Below are 22,612 nucleotides of genomic sequence, written 5' to 3'. Positions count from 1 at the left end.
TCACAGCCAAACATATACCGTGTTTACGGCCTGAGCTTTATGGAGATGGCTACGAGGGAGGAGGTCATATCATGGCAGAGCCGTAGTGGCGGCGCAGACTGGAGGCCTCATCGTTTCTTGTTTGCATCCTCAGGGTCTGAGGGCAGCAGACAATGACCCCACAGCGCCGCCCTACGACTCCCTGCTGGTGTTCGACTATGAGGGCAGTGGTTCAACTGCAGGCTCCGTCAGCTCTCTCAACTCCACCAGCTCAGGAGACCAGGACTACGACTACCTCAATGACTGGGGCCCTCGCTTCAAGAAGCTGGCCGACCTCTACGGAGGCGGCGAGGACGACTGAGACCGGAGCCGCGGGGGGGGGGGTACGGATGGGGGTGTGGCAGGTAACGCCACCACAGATCCCGGACGAGTGGACCCGTTTGTTCGCTCCCAGCAGCTGACGGACGTGAGCTCTGCTGCGACTGTATTCTGGCTTTATACATCTCAATGGCGAGTTTGTAGTGTGACGTTCCTTTTTGTTGTTCTCTCACCGCGCTGGACCCCAAACGCTGTGGGGACGAATCAAGGCGGTCGTGGGAGATGCGCGTCGTGAAATTGTGCTTTGATCGATTGTTCAAAACAAAAACCATCTCTTGCTTTAGTCTCACACTGAAGAGAATGTTTTTGTTTATCCGGGAGGGGAGGGAGGGGGCGACTTTCTTTCACTCTGTCGACTTGAATTTCCTTAGAACAGAAGCACTGTCATTTTATAAAGTGCCTTTTGTGGTGTGTTTTTGTATCAGACTCCTGCTATCTCAGGATCCGTGGCCATTTGTACAGCGGAGGAACTTTCTCCCCCTGCACTCATCTAACCAGCCCTGCCTGTCACTCCCCTTCCTCACCCCCCCCACCCACACACTGCTGCAAAAGACCCTCCCCAGTAAGGCGGAACAACATGGGCAGACTATCAGAATCACCTACTTAAAAAAAGAAAAAGCCAATCGTTGTTTTGAAGCGAACACACCGTCCTCCCCAAGGATCCGCTCGGTTCGACGTCATGTGTGAGACCATTTTTACACCCTGGGATTTTTCTGGTTTGGTGGAGAATGCCTGCCTTCCCGTCGAGGACCCGTGCGTTCGGGAGTCGTCGTCCTCAGACGCTTGCCTGCCCTGTTTGGTTTCGTGTTGCGGTGAAGCTTCTGTCGGCATGATCTGAGTCATCATGAAAAAAGGAACTGGAAATGGAAAGAGGAAACAGACTTTTTTTCGTGTTTGTCGCCTTGAACATTCCCGTTTTTTATAGACCAAACTAAAGTATTAAAAAGTGCATGTTTTATTTTTTCCTTCCCCAAATGTTTTACTCAAAGCACTTGTTATTACTCTGTTGTAAGAATGTGAAAATAGTCAGCTGATATATGAGCATAGTCTGTGTAAAGCCACCTGGACAATAAAACTACTGTAAGATACCTATTTTTACGTATTGGTGACATCAAATTTTGCTGCTCTTTGTCTGGCTCTCCTGGGCAAAAAAAAAAGAAAAAATGAGGCCCACACCATTCTGAGCTTATTGGACATCCATTTGTAAAATTCCTGCCCAATTTTATTCTTTCATTTCACCATTTTTTTTAACTGTTATTACTTTATATGTTCAACACATTCGCCGTCGTCTCCAACAGACTTGGTCCTCCATGTTTGCGGATGAGAGAAGGGTCACACATGCCTGCTCGTAGTTGTTTGATGGACTTGAATCCATTCCTATACATACTGGACGTGTGCTTTAGCAAAATAAACATGACATGTTTTGAATGTGTGGCTTCTCTTGGGAGCCAACGCGTGGCTCATTTGTCTCGCCTGAAATCGGAGATGACTCGAGTCGTGTCGAACGCGAGGCCGGCAGACCACATCTGTCCCGGTTGTTCCACGTCCATAGCAATCATGCAGCAAGTCCCGTAATGCACTGCAACAGTTGCAAGTATAAATAAAATTTGTATTCCTGACTGAACATGGTCACCTCCGGAGAATTCCTTCAGCCTTTTGGGCAGCAATGGAGGAGGCACACTGTGTTTTTGGGGTTTGACATTTTGGATATAGATCGATCAATCGTGGTGGTGGGGTCACAAGACTTTAACCAGCAATAGTGACGGGAAGATGAGGTGTCATGAAACAGTATTGCAAGGTTGATGACTTTTCAGAGGCCACTAGATGGCGCTCTTGGTCTAGAAATGATTCGTCTCGAATGTATTTACGTAGGGTTCCGCCCGTGCTTTTCGTTTATTTCGTCCGTATTTCCGTACGTTCCCACAAAGCTTATGGATGCAGACTTAACAGAGCCGCACCACCAGAAACAGTGGGGGCAGTGTTGCCGTTTTGTTTTTTGCGCAAGAGCTACATTATCAATACTTTTCCCACTGCTGTCCTGTTTGTTTTGGAGTTTGTGGTTGTCATAAACTTTTGACTGTGTGTTGCTCCCCCGGTGGATACATTGGTGTACAGCAATACCGACGTAAAGAACAGATGGACGTACAGTATGCGATCAGTGGCGGTCACGTACTATTGTTCAAGTAGGAAACATACTTCACCATTAGATGTGGTTCATTCACCTTAGTGGAAACTTTATCAACTTTTTGAAGCATCACGCTGTCACATAAAGGCTCCCTGTGTCGGCTTCCTTTGACATTACATGGTTACAGTGCTTTTACTGCCGCTGAAAAAAGGGTCCAATGAGAGAGCGGCAGCGAAGCGATGACTAGGTGATGGGCCACCACGTCTCATCAGGTTCTGATTGGAGGTGGACCCTTGTGGCACAATCCAGCATTAGGGCTCATGCAGGCTGTGATGCTGAAGGGACCACTTCCACTGACCCAGACGCCTCATGACTGCACACGCCAGCCTCAGCTGGTGCTTCCCAATAGTTTCTGCAAATGTCACTGATGGTCACTGTGTTTATGGTCAGGTGTTCATCCACCGTTTATTTTCAGGATGAGCAGATGGTGTCATGCTGAATAGAGCCATTTGGTGAGGGCAACTTGCATCCTGGGGTGGAGAGTTTACGTCGTGCCCTACTCTCGTCCCGAGGTCCATAAAGGTGTGAACCCCAAGAGAGTGGGACAAATTCATTGCTATGTGCTGAACTAATGACAGATACTTGCTTGGAACAGCGGCGTTATTTGGCTATGGCGAGGTACGGCAGCTTCTGGAAAATGTAAATGTTCACGGATTTTTTTTTTTTTAAGTAATTACCTTGTAATTATTAGTATTGTTTATGCTACTGCAAATGAAAATCACAACAACAGAGTCGATCTTTCCCAACACGTGTATCCGCCCCTCCATAGCGGTAAATGTGGTATATTCCAGTCCCCCGATGAGAGGACGATAACATTAAAAGGAAGCCGCTGAGAACTGGATGAATTTTTCATCCAAAATCAGAATCAGAATCAGAAAAAGCTTTATTACCAATAAAAATAGATAAAATGAAGAAAAAAATAAATGAATAAAAATAAACAATAGTAATAGAAGTAACTCATAAATAAATAAATAAAAAAAACCAAGGGCTCTTCACCACAAGGCAGGTGGCCGTACGTCACCTTCGTGACATGAAATCGTCCACAACAGCGAGAATATTCTGGACGGTTTCCCAGCGCTTTGATTCGGTCTGAGGACGTGAAGTTCCCATGGTCAGGGACCACATGTGTCCCTGTGATTTCATTTAGTCAGCAAAAGCACCAAAAACCCCACTGGGAACTGAGAAGGAATTTAATCCTCTCCGGCTGTGTGTCTATCAATTAGCCACACCATTAATCCCTGCGGCGTAATCTCATTATATAGAGGGCCTTTAATGAGACACCCGGAGAGACAGCAGTGAGATAGCCGGAGGAAAAATGTGGCGGCAGCAGGATGCAGGTGAGAGCGTGCGGAGAAGTCATTAGTGGGACAGAAGAGAGGGTCAGCATCGTGGGAGGGGGGCGAAGGGGGGAGATTGTTGCTCAGCGGGGACCATGCGCCGCTGTCAAAACAAAAGTCACCTAAAGAAAAGAGGGATTAAAGACGTGACGGAAGCCTTCACTTCCTCGACAGTAAACTGGATCAGACCTCACTCGAACTCACTCGTGACTGAGGTTGTTCTGAGGTTGTTGTTGTTGGTTAGAGTTAGAGGAATGAGCACGGCTCGTGTTGGGGTTAAGGTTGGTGTAGGGCAGATGAGGTACCACCTACAGTGGTACCTCGGTACATCTGAATCGATTGTTCCCATTACAATGAATGGAAAAAGAACTAATGCGTTCCAAGCCTTAAAATAGTCTTTTGTAGGAGTGAATGTAGAGTGTCTGCTGCAGGTGGCTGTTCCTCTATGTGTGTGGCCGCTGCATGTGGGAGGGGTTGCCGAGTGAGTGAGGTCTCTCCAGAAGTGAAGAGGTGCCCGGTGCGTGTCCAGCTCTGAATGTGCGCTTCTGTGCAGTTTGGCTGTGACAAAGTCATAAACCAAGTCACGCTCTGTCCCAGACTGGCCTCATCCCTGTCCCAGCTCCAGCCCACAACAGGACATCAAACCCTGGAGTGAGCGCTCCAGCACCTCCCCTGTGACACTCTACCACGGTCCAGTGTGGAGACAGGAAAGGTTTTACACCTCAATATGAAGAAAAAACAGTAGTAAATGTAGCTAACGGGACACGTCTGCATACAGAGGCTGCGTTATACACAATAACAAAGCACGTCGTGGGTCAGCTGATCGGTCCGCGCACGTTATGGTTTTCTGGCTTTTTTCGGGGGCGTGCGAGTTCTAGATTTTAGTTCGAAATCTAAAGCAAAAAAATCTCTAAATTTTTGTTCAAACTCCAATTTGTTCGAAGTCCGGGCCATTCCAAAACCGAGGTACCACTGTACGACTGTAGTGGTAGATGGCTGTGTGAGAGTGAGATGCTGGGATACTGTGCTGCCGTAACTGTCGTACGCGATGCCGGCCTCTACGTGCTGCGGCGCTAGACGTTGAATAAAAAAAATAAGCTGGCCATAGTCGTAAGTACGGGTGGACGTAAGCCAAGCAGGTCGTAAGTCAGATGTTACTTGTACTCCCATGAACAAAGGGTCCAGTCATGTGTGTCTGTTCTTGGCAGACCAGCACTACATGATCTCTCAATGTCGGCCTCTTCGCCCTAAATGACGATGAAATTGGCTGCATTTTATCTTCTTCCTCGGCAGCAGGCTGAAGAGTATCATCCAAGGAAGTTTCTTTTGCAGAACTTCCCACTATATGAGGGTTGAAGAGCGAAGTTACCGCGCCGACAGAATCCCAGCCTTGACTGAGAGCTGGGCTGCTGGCTCGCAGCCAGAGCCTTGTGTATTGTAAATAAAGTTCTCCTCTTCAAACACATGCAAGCCTGACTTTTTTCATTTCCTGCCGTGCAGCTCGTGGCTCTCTGGGGTGGCTGCTGGGCCCAGTCCAATCAACAACAACAGCCGTCGCCGCTTGTGAAGCGGGCCGCATTATCACGCGCCCACAGTTTAGTGTCGATGCTGCTATTTAGCGGCGGCGCCGCCCAGGACGGGCCGGCGCTGCTGGCTGACGTTCTGCTGACAGCATCAGGAGCCTCCTGCTATTTTCGGATGCAGATTAAATTGGGGAAGCAGAAGGAGTTTGATCTTTACCTGAGCTCTTTTCACATTCACGCTCCCTCGCGCGTGACATCAGAGGAGTATTTTCAAATGTGATGTTTATTCACAGTATTGGTCCTGCCAGACAATTTCTAAAATCATTTTTGCTTGAGATGCTTTTGGTGTTTTTCACTTCCACATATAGTTGATCCATGAGCCTCATCTGACGTCAGTCGTCCCCACCCGTCCACCCTGCCTGCGCTCTCTTCTTCGCCTGCCCTGGTCTCCACCTCTGCAGAGGTCAGTGATGGACCTCATCATTTTGTACTTTTGTGCTCACAAATACATGATCCGATTTGTTTGAGTCACTCCCCAGGTCCCTATACAGAGTTAAAGCAAGATGTCATTTCAATGCAGATCAGGCCGATTTAGAAAATCCAAATCTCGATATGTTTCTGCTGCTGATCTTGAGCGAGGCCTTGGCCTTTGATCTGAGTCCGTCGCGAGAAAGCCTCTTTTGTGGAAGGGACCAGCAGGAATTGGATTCCAGTGTTTTCTGCTGTCACATGTGTTGAGCTCCTGCTCGTAGAGCAGCTTGGAGAAGCAGTCATACTCTTGTCAACTGAACATTTTGTCATGATCCCCACCCATGTTTTTCTTTTTTCTTCAAAGAACCAAGTCAAACATCACACAGTTGCACAGTAGAAGGAAAGTTCTTTACTCCTCCTCCTTCGCAGGAGTCCTGATGATGATGAAGATGATGAAGATGATGAGCCCTGCCACATAGACTGGAGAGGTGGGGGACACCCTGGACAGCCACTCATTCAATCCCCAAGCACATTTACTGCAGAAGCCCTTGCACACACACAAAGCTACAGACAATTGTGTGTCTGTGGTATGTGGGAGGAAAGTGGAGTGTCGGCAGTAGTGATGGGTAGCTGAGGTATCATGAAACAGTATTGCACCGTGATTTAAACAGTGTCCTAATTTCCAGAGGCCAACAGATGGCGCTCTTGATTTAGAAAGGATGTGAGGTTTCATTGAATGAGTTGTTCAAGCCCAAACATTTTTCAGCAGACGGCGCCATCTGGTGGCCTCTGAGGATCAGGACACTGTTTCATGAAACCCGATCAATGAATAGTCTGTAGTGAAGCCAAAGAGGAGCCATAGAAACAGTAATGAGCCAGGTCCAACCCCAACCTGAGGAATGTTCACGCTGCTGACTGCTGAATTTTTAGCTCAAACTAGCAGAAGCAGCGGGAACATTCAGTGGCTTGTCGGCACACGTCACATTGACAAACACTGGAACGTTCACTTGCATGAGCAATGCATCCTGGAGTGGCAGCACAGACAGCGTGTTCCCGGCGTCTCTGTGGAGTGTGAGCGTGGAGAGGAAATCGGAGCCGTCAACTGGAGGCAGTTCCTGCGCAACATCTGCGAGGAGCCGCAGAAGCTCCCGCCACCTTCAGAGTCCAGTCAATCGGCTTGTCTGAGACTGACCCCGGTGACAGTGCATACTACACACAGGGCGATGTCACTCGTATGAAGCCATTATTCATCACCGCACGTATGAGCGTGTGAACCATCGGATGATATTTATCCAACATGACAGACAGCAACAACAACATACGGAGGTTGGTGACTCCGGACTCTTGTTGGTCTTAAAGGACAATAACACATTTAGGCTCATGCTCCAGCCAGAAATAAGGGCTCGTATCGCGAATTGTTCATCAAATCCTTATTGTGGTGACTGATGTTGTAACGGTCTGTTTGGATCTAGTGGTGTTGCAGCATGCACAGGACAAGCCAGGCACAGCAGACGATGGCATCACTGGACCTTCATGTGAGTGTCGTCCACGTCTGGGCGACGTTGCTTTCAAACTGAAGGCATTTTCGCCTGAGGCTGCACAGTTCTTCAGCGCGGCCGCTGTTTCACTCCTTTAATTGTCTGCTGTCTATAGACACTTGCTTTGGGAGGGAACAGCCTTGTTTTCAAAGATATTTCTCTTTTCTACAATTCAAATTATGGCCCGTAGTTTGAGTCGAATTGGTGAGGGGATAGAGATTTTTTTTTTTAAGAGGGGAAAAGAAACGGTCATGACAAGTATGTTGGTCCAGCAATGGCAGAGGACCAAACTCAAGAACCTTTGTGAAGTGGTGTCAGATGGTCAGATGAGGCCTGATGAAACAGTACTGCAGGGTTGATGAAACACTGTCCTAGTGTTCAGAGGCCACTAGATGGCGCTCTTGGTTTAGAAATGATGTGAGGTTACATTGAATTCGTTGTTCTAGTCCAAACATTTTACAGCAGACAGTGCCATCTGGTGGCCTCTGAAAAGCAGGACACTGTTTCATGGAACCTCACCCACCCATCACTAGGGGACGCCGTTTCTTGAAGCGTCGTAACCGCATGTAAGTAAGTAAAGCACATTGCAAGGGAACAAATGAAGCCTTCAGTTCGACTTTGCTATAATATGATTTGATGAGAATGTCTGGTTCATGGTTTTGGATCAGTTTATACGTGTGTGTCCTGAATCCATACTGAAATACAAGTTACTCGATTCCTTTCAAACACCATCCAGTCGACAGCCAAGGACACGAGGCTGTATTCTGCGTCTCGTCTCCTCTGCAGTTTTCAAGCGTCGCCCCGCACTGAAGAAACCTGAAGGAGGAGATCAAATGTCTTTTGAAATGCAGAAATCTTCAACACTTTCTCAGTTTATTATCTATTTAAATTTCCTTGGCCCCTGATGCTTTCATGTGCGCGACATGACTAGCAACACTTCCTGGATTTCGTCTGCCTCTCTCCTCTCCAATGGAAACATGTACAAAGCTTACTTTGCATGGTGATGAAGCTTCATGAAGCCTCGTTTATCAAAGCACTCTCTGATCTATAATCTCTCAACTACTAGTTCGATGCATCCTCACATCATTTTCAAACCAACAGCGCCACCTACAGAGCTCGGAAAATGACTTGTTCATGAAGCTTTTTTCAGCAAGTTTCTGTTTCGGTGTTGGTGTCTGTTTTATAAAACTTTTGAGGAGAAGCCAGCAGAATCATTGATTTCATTTCTTTCAATGTTTCTTCATCTATTCAGTATTTTCTCTCTCTATCCAGCCCTTTTTTATTCTGAAGTGGTGTCAAGTAGCCAGCGCCTTCTCTGATTTGATACAATTAAAGTTTCTCCTTCCACAGATGAGTCAAGAACTGAAGTGACTCCGTCTGGTTGTTGAAGATTAGCCCACATGAGGTGGTTCTGGTGTCATTACAGAGCAGTGCAGCCTGTGGAAACCTGCACCTGAAATAAACACAGTTGTTCCTGTCCAACTGCAAACATTTGCATTTTCAAAAGTTTTGTATTGAAAGCAAAAAAAGAAAACTTTCTTGGCGGAGAAGGTAAATGACGGTGTGAAGCAGGACAACAAAAGCGGGTCTAAAGCAGGGGACATCAGCGTGAGCAAGGCAAATTCACATCTGCTCTGACTGTAAAAAATGTTCTTTTCTTTTGTGTAGCTACATGTCTGTGTAGAGTTTTGAAATAATAGGTGAAAGATATGGTGAAACTAGCCAGAAACCACACGCTGAGCTTCAGCAGATGAAGGCCCACGAGGCTCCTGTGTTGTCAACCCGTGGAAGCATCACATTTTGTTGCCACAGAAGAAAAGCCTCGCCATTTGAAAAGGTCTCTTTTCAAACTGCATTCTCACATTTAATTCGCCTCCAAAGTTACTGATAGAAGCAGATGAAGAAGGTGTGGACGTGGACTTGAGAAACACTGTGTTCTGCGCGTAGATGAGACTGTTCAGCGCCAACAAGGATTCATTGAACGACGAATGGGAGAAAGCAGATCTGATGCGAGCAATAAGTGAAATCCAAGCAAATGAATTTGTGCCTTCAGTGTGGGTCTCTGCTCGCAGCTCAGGCGCTCGCAGCATGTGGAGCGGCGACTTCTTATGGAGCCCATCTCCTCCTGCTGTGCAGCAGCGTGTTACACAGAGAGAAGCTGATGTCTGCACAGCTGACGGACATCAAGACTGAGCTGAAGCCCAGCATCAGGCTGGATGATGAAAGACATGTGGCCCAACACTGCAGTAGTAGCAGGTAACAATTCCCGACTTCTTACGGTCCTGCTCTTGTACACTGGTGTCGAATGGTCTCAGGAGACTATCACTGATGTAGACGTCACTCCAGCAAGCCGAGCATTTACATCTTTTTTTTTTTTCTTTTTCACCTCTTTTTTTTTTTTTTTTTTTTTATCCAACAACAGAAACAGACGGTGGAGCTTGAAATGTTTATTGATTCTACAATGCAGGATTTATTTATATCGCGCAAAACATTTTTTATTAACTACAATAGTTTTTTTTTAGTTAAAATAGTCCAGATTTAGAAATTGTATGTTTTTATCTGATATTCTATTTTGGGTTTTTTTATCCAACAACAGAAACGGACGGTGGAGCTTGAAATGTTTATTGATTCTACAATGTAGGATTTATCTATATCGCGCAAAGGTGATGAACATTTTTTAAATTAATTAAAATAGTTTTTTTTTACTTAAAATAGTCCAGATTTAGAAATCGTATGTTTTTGTCCGATATCATTTTTTTTTTTTTTTATCCAACAACAGAAACGGACGGTGGAGCTTGAAATGTTTATTGATTCTACAATGCAGGATTTATTTACATCGCGCAAAGGTGATGAACATTTTTTTTAATTAATTAAAATAGTTTTTTTTTACTTAAAATAGTCTAGATTTAGAAATCGTATGTTTTTGTCCGATATCATTTTTTTTTTTTTTTTATCCAACAACAGAAACGGACGTTGGAGCTTGAAATGTTGTTGATTCAATAATGCAGAATTTATTTATGTCACACAAAGGTGATGAACATTTTTTTTAATTAATTAAAATAGTTTTTTTTAACTTAAAATAGTCTAGATTTAGAAATCGTATGTTTTTATCTGATATTCTATTTTTTTTTTGTATTCAACAAAATAAACGGACGGTGGAGCTTGAAATGTTGTTGATTCAATAATGCAGGATTTATTTATATTGCGCAAAGGTAATGAACATTTTTTTTAATTTTTTTTTTAACTTAAAATAGTCTAGATTTATATATATATATATATATATATATATATATATATATATATATATATATAATATCAGATAAATTCTAGACTATTTTCAGTAAAAAACGATTTTAATAAGTCACCTATTTTAAGAACTTATCACCTTTGAGCGATATAACCATGTACCCATGCGCTTGCTTACCAGTGAACGTCAGTTGCTAAAACATGCGCGATTTCCGGTTCCAGCACCGAAGTCTCCGGCGGACCACATCAGGCAGTGACAAGAGACACCACCCAAATGTATGTGGGTGGCGTCCAGTTACAGTCCAGGGGGCGGTAGTGAGCCCTGTTTGACAGTCTCCATGATCTTCCAGCAGGAGGTGCTACGGGTTCCATCATGCACAGGAACAATGTAGCCAGGGATGAGGAGTAGTGACCCCACAGCGCCACCACAGGCTGTGAGATCCGCATTAACGTTCGCCATCTGGTGGCCTCTGAACATCAGGACAGTGTTTCATGAAGCCTCATCTGTCCACCACCAGTTCAATAAAACATGGATCCTTGAGGACAGTGACATCAGGGCTACAAATCCTCTATATAGTTAATGATCTGAGCAACAAGATGGAATTGGTTTTATGGAGGAACAGAAGTTTGTCGGACGTTTTTACTTAAAAAGGCAATAAACGAAACAAACATGTTTCCTCTTTTCTCTTTATGTAATGATGCCACCGACCACAAAGTTTGTTGTTGTTTGAAAACTACGCCTCATACACTCCTGTTCATTATAATGATAGCAAGCATCGACATTGAGCTCCAGACTCTGCAGAGTCACACTTGGTTTACGACGCCCTTCCTCCCGTGAGGTGCTATGCCTCTGCTGTAAATCCAAACCTGGCACCTGTTTGTTGCTGTGCTGAAGGGCACGTCCCACACAGCCGGGCAGTAACTACAGGTGCGGAAGCGCCACCATAAAACCGTGAACGCCACCAATGGAGACATCCTCCTGCCACCGACCCGCGGCTGGTTCCGGCCTGAATCAGCTCTATTAAGGAGGCCAATGGGCTGTTAACCTCCGCGTCGATACCTCACAGGTTCAGCTACACTCACAGAGCCATTTCAGCTCCGGCCATAAAGGCGCGACGGATTACCGCTTCCCTCGGTCGACCTCATAACCAAAGAGTCATCAAGTCAGCGCTGACCTGCCGGCGACGGGTCACGTGACCGATGTGGTGGGGATGACCCGTGATCTAATGAGCCTCCGCAGCGCCGGTCAGAACACTGGACGTTTAGATTTTCTCCCTGAAAATCCAATATTCTGCTTCTATCGCTTAGCAAAATTCTTTTTTTAAACAACCCATGGCAGGTGTTGGTCTGGAACTAGATCCAGCCCCTTGCTTACATTTGTCCAACCCTCACGAGAGCAGGGGTCAAACTCAACAGCGCAGTGTCATTTGTAGCGACTTGGAAATTTGAACGGATTCAACTATTTTCTTTTGATCCAGTTTTATTTTATTTTGTATCTCGGGTGTTGGGATAATGCTGTTTTGTCTTGGAGGGATGGGTGGTGGAGTCGGGGGGATGAACCTGACTGTAGCATCCTGTCCAACTGAAAGAGAAAAACATTACAGAACTGGGACAAATAAAGTTGCCAGAACTAGATGAAGTCTCGTCTTTCAAGAGGGCAACACGTTCGTAGGGTCCTCAGCGTTTTTCATTAGTGCAATGTGGCTGCTTATTCATGGTTGTTGACAGGTCATTCGCATTAAGATTCATGGAATATCACCTTCATTTTCAGAGGCCACTCGATGGCCACTTTTAGCTTTATATCGCTTGGCTTTGAACAGCCATTCCTCGTGATGGTGGGTGAGATATCATGAGACTGAACAATGAAACACTGTCCTAGTGTTCAGAGGCCACTAGATGGCGCTCTTGGTTTAGAAATCATGTAAAGTTTTATTGAATTCATTGATTCAAGTCCAAACCTTTTGCAACAGACAGCGGCATCTGGTGGCCTCTGAAAATCACAACACTGTTTCATGAAGCCTCATGTACCCTTCAGTTCTGCGTCATGAAACCTCATCTGTTTCAATCTAAACAGACATCATTTCTGAACCAAGAGGGCCACCAAAGTGGGACATGGCTTCATGATGCCTCATCTACCCATCACCACCCGCCACCTTCAAAGGTCCCAAAAACATTTGAGAACTGAACTACAGTCATGCATATATGACTTACTGGTGCCGGATGGTCTCAGGAGACTATCACTAATGTAGACGTCACATGATTTACATCTTATTTCTGTTACAGCCCCACTTTTGTTGACACGTCCTGTAGCGTTTGGAACTCAGTACAGCGTCAGAAGACAATGACCTGCAGGGGGCAGCAGCAGCAAACTGAGCTCATGCTGCAGCACTCGCTCAACAGGGACAAGAGAGACGCCACTCAAATGGATGTGGGTGGAGTCCAGTCATACAGAGTCATACAGCTCAGCCTCCTCGTGTCCTCACCAGCGCCCCCTGTACTACGAGTCCAACTTATCGCGTCCTAAAAGCGACCAGTCCTGATCAAATGTAGTTAACCTCCATATTAAGGTCGTTCAGCCGCCGCCTGATTTACTTTCACTTTTATTCCTGTGAATGTCAAATGAGCGTCATTTTCAAGTCCGATCGCAGCGTTTCAGTGGAGTGTGAACCATTATGATTCGACGGGGAAACGGCTGGCGAATGAAGCGTGACTGCAGGAGACAGTAACTCTTGCTGCTGACAGGAGGGTCGGGCTTTTATGCTGCGGTGTTTTTTGGATGTAAATGGATGACGGCAGCTGAATCAGCCTGACACATCACTTCATCCAAACCTGCCGCGTCTCCCCGGAGGGATTTCAGTCAGACGCCCCGAGCGTGATCGCAGCAACCATCCGGTGGAATTCACGGGTCCCGCAATGAGGAGAGTAAACCCTGGCTTCATTCGAGTCGTCGAACCTTGATAAAGAATCTCATAGGCTTCAGTTTTAGGTTGGTAATCTGCCGCTTTATTTCAGGGCGACTGGGAGTAAAGAAGAGAAGAAGTTGGCCTGCGGACTGGAAACAGTAGCCCCGCCCCATCCAGGTGATGACTCCAGATGGGGAGCGAAGAGGTGCAGATGAGCGCTGACTGGAACTATTGGGCGCCACCTACCTTCAATGCAAGGCAACAGTGACTTTCTCTTGTTCCTTCGGACAAAAGTTGAGGGTATTTACCCAACATCCTCAGGTGCAGCGACTGAGAAGTCACTAGGCAACCGCACCGTCCCTGTGGCTGCTTCCACCTCTGGCACTCAAGAGGGAGCTTAGGTGGACTTAGCACTGAGAGAGCAGCAGTGTTGAGGAGTGAGGCGGCGGGATTACCAGGAAAAATATTGGATCGGGTTGAAGCACAAGGGGACGAGGCCTTACCTGCATCAGCGCGGCCGACAGACAAAGACGCCACGAGGGATGGGGAGACGGCGAGAGATCCCGAGTCGTGGAGTAAAGCCGGTTTTATCTCAGCCTCCTCTTTCTCACCGCGACACAAGGCCCGGATATTATTAGTGCTGTGCTTTCTGGTCCAAACTCTGAGTGCAGCAGGAATCTTTGACCTACTGAGGAATTTGTTCCGCCACTTTTATTCTGTAGGAGGTTTATTTCAGGGCCATAATGCCAGGCTCCAATCCTGCACAGGACAAACTCAAGTTTGACCGTCTAATAGTGATGGGTCCCACAACACCAAGCTCATGCAAATAGTTTGGCAAAAACGCGCCAAACTGTGTTTATAAGGGAGCAGGATGCTGAAAGAATCCAATGTCACGGTTCCTTGTGAATGTCTTTGTGGATTACGGAGCAGCTCCGTGTGGGAGCATTTGATCTCCTATCAGAGAATGATGTATTTATTTTTCAATCTCCTTGTTCCGTTATAATTCCAATTAATTTTAAAGTAACTCTTAGTTCACTATTCGCATTGTTTTTTTTTTTTTTGCAAGAAAACCAAGAAAATTTTAAAACATTGGAAAAACATTTTTGGAATAAAAATGTATAAAAACAATCGTTTTCAATTAGATTTTTGCATGATGATACATGTTCACTTAAACATGTGGAACAATACTTTATGTATGCAAAGACTTTTATGCCTCATTTAGCCAGCACTACCGTCTAACAATGGAGGTATAAAAGGGAACATTTGGAGGTCGTGTTCTTTCAAAAGAACGAGCAGAGATGGGGTTAAAAACGCTCCTTGTGACCCTGGGTCTGTGGTGGCCTCAGGGAGATGGTGAGCAGCTCAGTTCTCAGGGGAGACCCAGCGGATACATGGGTGATCCGGTCCTGTAGCAGCCATGGAGCAGGAGCTTGAGGCTGATCCGGGGTGAGTCTGCAAGTGAAGTGAGAGGCGGCTGGGGCCTCAATATACAGCCTCTCATTCGGATCCCAGCAGCGCCGTCACGGATGTTTTCTGGCTTCTCAATGACCTTTGCCAGGAAGAGCCAACAATAACAGTCGAGCCTTAAACATGGATTAACTTGTTTCACACGGAGAGGACAGCGTGATGGATCCGAGCAGATACTGAAGGTCGGGTCACAGTTAAACCTAACCTCGGGTTTATTGCCAAGAAGTAACATGAGCGTTACAGAACTTTTCTTCAGCACAAACCAAGACGATTGGATAGTCGTCTGCTGCCATCTGGTGGTCACTAGATGAACTGCCAGTCAAGAAAACAGACGCCGGTCTCATCACCATTGATGGGTCCGTATTGTTCCCTTCACGGTGAAAAGCAGCTCCCAATCATCGTGTCTGTCGACCCCGAGGAGGAGCGGCTCTGGTCGTGTTCTGCTTTTCGCTTGTGGTGAATGGCAGCAGCTGATGCGGCAGCTGTTGTGGCTGATGCTCCACACACACACACACACACTGGGATGAGAGAGGAGAAGAGAAAAGCCTACAAAAGAATCAATCGGTGCATGTGAGAGTGCGTGTTTTCACTCTCCCGCGGAGCCGGCGTTAAACGCAGCAGATAAACACTGCTTAATGTGGCGTCACAGATGTTTAAGCGGCGAAGTCGGGACGTGGATTTGGTTGAATTGTAGGTAGATGACAACCAACAATGGCATGGAAGCAACACCGCCACCCAAAGCTTCACACAGGGACTTCGTAAAATCATTATTTATTAAAATTTCCATTAAAGAAAAAAGTATCTTTCTGTATAATGTATTGGTAAATTCTCACTTCTATACAAAAACTGTGTAAAACTTTGTTGTTTTTTTTTTACAAATATACATCAGGAGACTACTTTCACAAGTCATGATCAACAGGAAGTAAAGGGACGCACGCGCAAATAAACGCAGGTAAAATGCTGCTGCAGAAACACTTGGAGTTGGCTGATAGACAAAGAGAGAGAAAAAATCACCTATAGGTAGATCAACGTTTGGTTTGCAAAATGACGCCTTCTTCCTTGTGTCAACTGTGAGAAAACATCAAGACGCTCTAGTCCACTGAACAAAACGTGAAATTTGGAATTTTTTTTTTAAACAAAAGGAGAACATGAGTGAATGAAAGCCTTTCTCCACGATCTATGACCGAGGTGTAGCTAGAAATTAATAAATAATTCATGATTTGAGTAAATAAATAGGATTAAAAAGAGATGATGCGGTTTGACGGCTAGAAAAAGACTGTATGGCTTATTCATATTTCCAAGGCAACTACGTGGGTGCGCATTAATTTAGACTTATAGAATCACACTAAAATTAGGTTAAAACATCTGCAATGATTTCGGTAGTAATTCAAAAGGTCATTAACAAGGGTGTTACAGTGCATAAATGTAATATTTGTCATGTCCACCTCGTGCAGCAAGCCCAGAGGAACCGGGTCTGACTGACAAGGGAGGTAGAGAGGCCGACGAACCTGGCTACTTTCGGCTTGATCCGTGATTCTTGAAATGTGCCAATGCTCTCCTTTCGTGGTGGCAGCAGTGGGAGGGGGTGGTCTCTCCACCTGCCTCGCTTCCCATCACCTCCACGTCAAACCTGCTTGAGAAAGCCCTTGTAGAGGAAGTGCGAGCGACTGGTGAATCTCTCGTTCTCCAGGCAGAACAGCAGGTCCCTGAGGTTGACGCGTGTGATGCGCTGTCGGGTCGGTCTGGAGCCTGAAGAACCAGCTCCACCAGACGCGGAGGAGCCTGTTTCTGATCCCTGGATGTGGAGGGGGGGAGAAGTAGTCATTGATCACTCAACCACAGTGCGATTTAGAATCCCGACTCCCAGTCAGATACCCTCCACTTCCCTTAACTAGGTCCCAGAGTGGAAGCATTTAGAAAGTGGGACGGACACTTGTTTTAGTAGCAAAACCTCCCCCTCCCATCAAACACAAGCAGCCTTTGCTCAAGGTCAACAAAGAATGATCCGAAACTGAAGCTATTAGCATGAAAAAAGTCCCGCACCACACACAGTTGTTCAGACTTTACAGGCTTAGGCTAAATATGTCTTTTGATTTGATTTACTATTTCATTCGTACAGCAATTGGACCATATTAGCAACTTGGAGGTGAAGGTGCAGATGGTGCACTGGACTTTGCTATGTCCGTGAAATATTTACATACTGGCCGCTTGTAGCGGGACTCCGACAGAGAGTGCACTGCATTTGTGAAAGTTTGCACTTTACATGACAGACTGAAAGGACTTTCACAGCAGACAGTGAGCAGGGAGTAGGGAGGAGTGGATGCATCACACACCAGAGCGGCAGCTGTCATATGTGATCAGTTGTTGTGATCAGCAGTGACCGGTCACACTGAAATCGATCGATCGGAGCATCCCTAGTTTTCACCTCATTTTAATTCACAAACAGTTCATCTTTAAAAGGAGACCTGAAAGACTCGTTCACAGGTAGCAAAGACCCAGTAACTCGTACAGCAATGAAAGAATCACCTCTGGTGCGGCAGCAGATGATGAAGAGTCCAGAATCTTCTTCTTCTTTCTGGGCCCAATCGCTGCCAGCGCCGTCATGTTTGCTTCCCTTTGTCTCAACTGCGCCAGCTCCTGCTGCTGCATCTGGACAGAGACAGGGGCGGGATCAGCCGTGCGGCACCTCAACAGCCAGTCTTCCTGAGCTGTACCTCCTTTGCTTTCTGTTTCAGACGCAGCTGCTCTGGGTCTTCTTGTCGAGCTCGAGACTGCAAGAGAAGAGACAGGCAATTTCTCTGTCAAATCCAAGTTAAAACTCCATTCAAAGGCTTGCAAATGTGCCTGATCAACTATGACTATCAGACATGAATTTAGGCATGCGACCGACACACACGGTTGTTGGTGTAGGTGTAGCATACTTTGGCAGCTTTTAGGAGGATCTCTCTCTCCTGTTCTTCTTTCTTCTGCTTCTCCAACAGGTCAAGCTGCTCAAAGAACTTGAGTTGACTACGAACATCACTGGTCTGTTCATAGTCGTCCTCCTCCTGCCAGCAGGCAACAGAAGCAGGAGCATGTGAGTTGCTGGGTGAACACTCACAGACAGGACCAGAATCATCCCCAATGACTGAATGTGCACCTTGAAGGGGCCGACTTTCTGCTGGGCCACGTAAGTGACCTTCTCAAGCAGGTCCTGAAGCCGCTGCTGTATGGCATGGGAGACGAATGTCACCACCTCGGCTCCGACATCCGTTACCCCGAATCTCTTTCCTACAACACAGATCAGCCTGTAGTTCACAGGGGAGCGTAGCTTGACCCGGCCGAAAAACCCTTACCGATTTCAAGAATCCTCCTCTGCAACAAAGCATGGGACAGGAAAGGCTCATCTTTACAGGAACGCATCACGGCGCCCACGAGTCCGGAGTTGGTGGCCAGGATGTTGGCGCTTTCCTCGGACAGATTCACCCCTGCCATGGATGCGACATCATTGATGTCGTCGTCGTCTCTGAGAAACGGAGTGGGCTCAGTTTAGCAACCCATGTGACTGACTGAAGGGTACAGTTTTACACACGCCAGCCCTTTCTCCTTCACGCCGTTTAAACTGACAAGTCAGGAAAAAGTTATGATTTTAAAATGTCTCCGCAGAGCCTGCATAACATCCATGACCATCATATGTTTAAACAGGATATTCTTACTTAAAAGTTCCGCCCGCCTCTTTGATCTTGTTCTTTTGAAATGGAGTCAACGCAGCAGCCGACATCCTCGCAACGTTTGCAGCGTCTGGCCTCACAGGAACTGACAGAGAAGGAAAGATGGACAGTAATGGCAAATGGAACCATGAACTGCTCGACCAAGTGGAGCTTGCATCTTTACATGGTTGCAACTGCAGATGAGGCTGCCCAAAAACGATGCGTCCAGGAGCTTGGTTTCGGATGGCCAGCGAGGACACAGCCGGGGGTCTCATAATCGGCCGCTGCTGCTGCTGATGCTGGAGAACCTGAAGAGGTTTCACACATCAGAATGCCACAGGAGAGAAAGGAGGATCGCGGTTACGACGTTCATGGGTAATCACCAGCGTGTGCGTTTGTCCTTGTTTGACAACACTGGGCTGGAGCTGCGGCCTGGTGATGGGAACGCTGAGTCGAGGGCCCGGGCTCCCCAGGACCACTGTGGTGGGCGTGGCCACGGTGGAAGACACGGAGGCCGACGAGGGTTGCGGGAGCTGACTCTGCTGGATGAAGGCAGTTGCATCCGGGGTGAGTTGCCTCAGGGCAGGAAGGCTTCTCTGCGTAGAAGGACGGTACAACGTCAAATCACAGCTCCGACTGAGGTCAGCGTTTAATACCAACACGGTAAGAGGAGCAGCTCACCTTGAGGAAAGGCACGAGATAAGGTTGGGGGGATGAGTTAAGCTCTTTATACAATCTGCTGGTGAACTCCTCAGCTTCAAGCTTGCTCTCCTGCTCAGATGGATACAATGCAAACATTGATCAGACTCCCTCTTATCACTCGTCCAGACTTCCTTTTGTCAGTCATGTTAGACATGCGCACTACAGAGGAGGAATCACTCACGAGCAGGTCCTTGACCAGCTGTCTCACTGTGGCTGCAGTCTCTGTCGACTGTTTCCCAGTGGACGCCAGCTTTATCAGTGTCGACAGGAAGTTCTTGCATTTTTTGACATTCTCCATCGTTTCCTGATTGAAAAACATTATAGATTATAAACTCAAACTATTAATCTACGAAGCCAGGCCAGACGAGATCTTACTTTGCTCATGGTTATTGAAGTAACAGTGGTCCCAGCCGGTTGGCTTATTGCGCCTGTGGTTATTCCTGGTACTGCAGTAACAACTGACCGCTGGGAAACAAAACATGCAGGGCTGAGTCACAAATGTATGAAGCCACAGGCCTGACACGGCAAAAAAGAAATTCTGGCCACGAAATAATAAACATGCTAACAAAATATAAATTTGTTTGAGGGAACAAAGTACAAAATTGTGGCCAAGTACGTGCAAATGGAGCACGCCTTCTCTGGCACCAGTGTTAGCCAATGAGGCAGACCTGGTTAAGTTGAGATGTACGAGTTAGGAAGAGGGGCAGAGTGCTCTGGCCATTCGTCATGATCCTGTGCTAATGGATCCGATTCCTTGGACGCTACTCTTGAAAAAAAACGTGCCCTTATGGGGCAGAAAAAAAGTGAGGTCATCAGGTCATGTGACCTTTCCATAGTATTGTAGTTAAAGCACACCCCCATGATTCATCAGGTTGCCGGTTTGCGTCTGCCGTATGTCTCTCGTGCTTTTATTTATCTGTGATATCAAAGTTAATAACTCGGTCATGTACTGTTCAAAGCTCCATAATGCAGTTCTTTACTTTGTACAAGGTTCATGACAAGTGCAAGTTCTAACCACAGTGGACTGAGCAGAGAAAACAACACCCCACAGGAGTGAGTCTCCACTTCAACTCCCACAAAACTATCTCGCCACCTTGTGGTCCATGAAAGTACCACACCCCTCTAATCCTAGCAACAAAATAATCCTGAGGTACCACTTCCATCAATTACACAGCACTTATGTCATAATACTACCACGAATGAGTAATTTGTTCCCTCTTATTAGTATTTAATTCCCTTGAATTAGTACTTTGTTCCCTCAAATTAGTGTTTTGTTCCCTCAAAGCTTTGTATTTATTGAGACAAAAATAAAACTGAAAATTATAGTTGACAAAACTAGACGAGATGGACATTCATTCCAGGCATAGTGAGGAGGAAGACACAGCAGCTGAGTGGAAGAACGATGAGAAAAGCTCTGCTGTTGACTCGCATTATACCTTGCAGCTGAAGGGTAACTTCAGCAGAAATGTTTTGAGCCACCTGGCCACCGCCTGTCATCACACAACACTGCAGAATGTGCTCAGATATACTGTAGTACCTGGAGGAAGGGGGGTCTCTGAAGAGTAGTGGCGGGAGACAATGACGCAGGAGTTGGACCGCTCTGCCTTATAATGGTAGTGGGAGTCACCTGTCTGTTAATGATGGTGCTCACAGGAGACTGCAAAATAAAGTACAAATTATGAGTGAGCGTCTTTTCTTTTGTCACTTCACGGGACTTGAAAGATTGAAAAGGCGTATGGCACAACACTTGTGTCAGTCAATACTGGTAAATGAGACAAAACCTGTGACTCACCTGAGCTGAAGAAGCATTTGTTTGCATAGTGGTTCTGGGCGCCATGTTGCCCTGAGACTGGGCCTGTGCTTGTGCTTGAGCCTGCACTTGGGCCAGAGCCTGCTGAGGAATCATCAACAGCTGCCCACTTTCACTACGCACCAGTACCATCCCTGGGAAAAGCAAAAGAATATATTTTTAGACAAAACCACAGGGCTTTAGATGTGCTGTTCGGTTATTACTGCTGGATGTTATGATTAGTTAACACACAGTGGCCCTCAGGATTTAAATGGACATTGTTTTGCTGCGCGTGGTTTCACTCACCAGGAGGGAGCTGGATGTTATGTATGCTGGGCTGCCCAGGGGAGGCCTGGGGGAGTCTGGGGGGCAACATCTGATGGCTCATTGCTTGGATCCCTCCTTGAGCTGGACCTCTGGGAGTGTTGATGGTACCAGCAGAGACCTGCTGCTGGGGGGGCTGAGCATGTGCTGGAGGAGCCTCTGCAGGAGCAGCGCTCACATTGGTGCTGGCAGACGGTGCACTTTGGGTGAGAAGAGCTCCTGTCTGAGCTGGGCCGGTCCCCACAGCTGGTGGCCCCTCACTCCCTCCATTGACAGTGGCCAGTGCTTGCGCAGGGGGGATGCCACTCTGAGAGTTCACGTGAGGGGTCTGGATGACACTGTTAGAGGGGGGCTTCATGGGCAGCACTGGCCCACTGGTGACAGATGTCGCATCCTTACTAACGCCGCCTGTCACCACAGGTCCCGCCGGTGCAGCGGCGCTTCCTGAACTGGGAGAGTTAACAGCGTGGCTCCCATTGACAGTCTGACTGGGATCCTCTTTCTCCCCGTTACCGGAGGCGGAAGTCACGCCGCCGGTGACAAGTGCTGGATCAGTCTCGCGCCCCGCGGTGCAGTCCGTCGGTGCGTCCATAGCTGAACCATGGGGGCTTCGTTCGAACGGCACGTCCTGCGCTAAAACTTTTCAAAGGGGGAAATAAACGACCCCAGCATGACGGCGAAGCGTTGACCTCTCGCTATGTTTCAGCGCACACCCGGAGCGACAGAAGTGCAACTCGGCATTCAACGGAGAACCTGCTAAGCAACCGTGTTTGACCCAGCTGGACACTAGCGCAACACTCTTTCGTAAAGTAACTTCCGCGTGCTCCGTGGCTAGGCCAGTAAGAGCTGCGGCGAGTACACGGCAAGTGCGGTTCTACAGACCTTTTAGGATGATAAACTACCGCTTTATTCGCCTCAGTGTACAACATAAGCTCATCCAACAGGCAGGCACAACCGCCATCTTCACTCCCCTGCAAGCTTGTGAGGAGCGAGATACGCTGCCAGCACTGTGCGCAGGCGCGGAGGAACGAAACGTCAGCAAGGCTGCGATTTCTCGCGCTGCGATTGGCTGATACACACG

At 47.0% G+C, this 22,612-nt stretch overlaps 2 protein-coding genes across 6 annotated transcripts in view; one reads left to right on the top strand and one right to left on the bottom strand.

The window, feature by feature from the left end:
* Positions 1-4,298, top strand: part of cdh4 (cadherin 4, type 1, R-cadherin (retinal)) — a 247,797-nt gene extending 243,499 nt beyond the window's left edge. For 3 of the 5 annotated variants that reach the window (XM_053868371.1, XM_053868374.1, XM_053868372.1), the window contains one exon: positions 134-4,298. In XM_053868371.1, coding sequence (XP_053724346.1) covers positions 134-340 — 207 coding nt within the window. In that variant the 3' untranslated portion in view covers positions 341-4,298. The remainder of the gene's footprint in view (positions 1-133) is intronic. The other 2 variants (XM_053868370.1, XM_053868373.1) reach the window with 1 other exon arrangement.
* Positions 4,299-15,312: 11,014 nt separating this feature from the next.
* On the bottom strand, positions 15,313-22,518 carry LOC128761048 (transcription initiation factor TFIID subunit 4-like). Its single transcript, XM_053868921.1, has 15 exons — positions 21,514-22,518; positions 21,211-21,362; positions 20,956-21,075; positions 19,794-19,883; positions 19,600-19,722; positions 19,398-19,487; positions 19,100-19,312; positions 18,901-19,024; positions 18,723-18,822; positions 18,363-18,532; positions 18,167-18,297; positions 17,949-18,074; positions 17,742-17,798; positions 17,554-17,676; positions 15,313-16,822 (listed from the first exon to the last, which is right to left on the bottom strand). Exons 1-15 carry the CDS (start codon positions 22,121-22,123, stop codon positions 16,652-16,654), a joined length of 2,400 nt encoding a protein of 799 aa, XP_053724896.1. The 5' UTR covers positions 22,124-22,518; the 3' UTR covers positions 15,313-16,651.
* Between the last annotated feature and the right edge of the window lie 94 nt (positions 22,519-22,612).

This window comes from Synchiropus splendidus, chromosome 6 (assembly GCF_027744825.2).
Source record: "Synchiropus splendidus isolate RoL2022-P1 chromosome 6, RoL_Sspl_1.0, whole genome shotgun sequence".
NCBI lineage: Eukaryota > Metazoa > Chordata > Actinopteri > Syngnathiformes > Callionymidae > Synchiropus > Synchiropus splendidus.
This window is presented reverse-complemented; position numbering and strand designations above follow the sequence as displayed.

Coding starts and splice junctions, on each gene's coding strand:
- LOC128761048 (XM_053868921.1), bottom strand. CDS start 22,123: ATGGACGCACCGACGGACTGCACCGCGGGGCGCGAGACTGATCCAGCA. Junction 21,363..21,513: donor TAACATCCAGCTCCCTCCTG/GTGAGTGAAACC, acceptor TGCTTTTCCCAG/GGATGGTACTGGTGCGTAGT. Junction 18,298..18,362: donor GAGGAGGATTCTTGAAATCG/GTAAGGGTTTTT, acceptor TCTGTGTTGTAG/GAAAGAGATTCGGGGTAACG.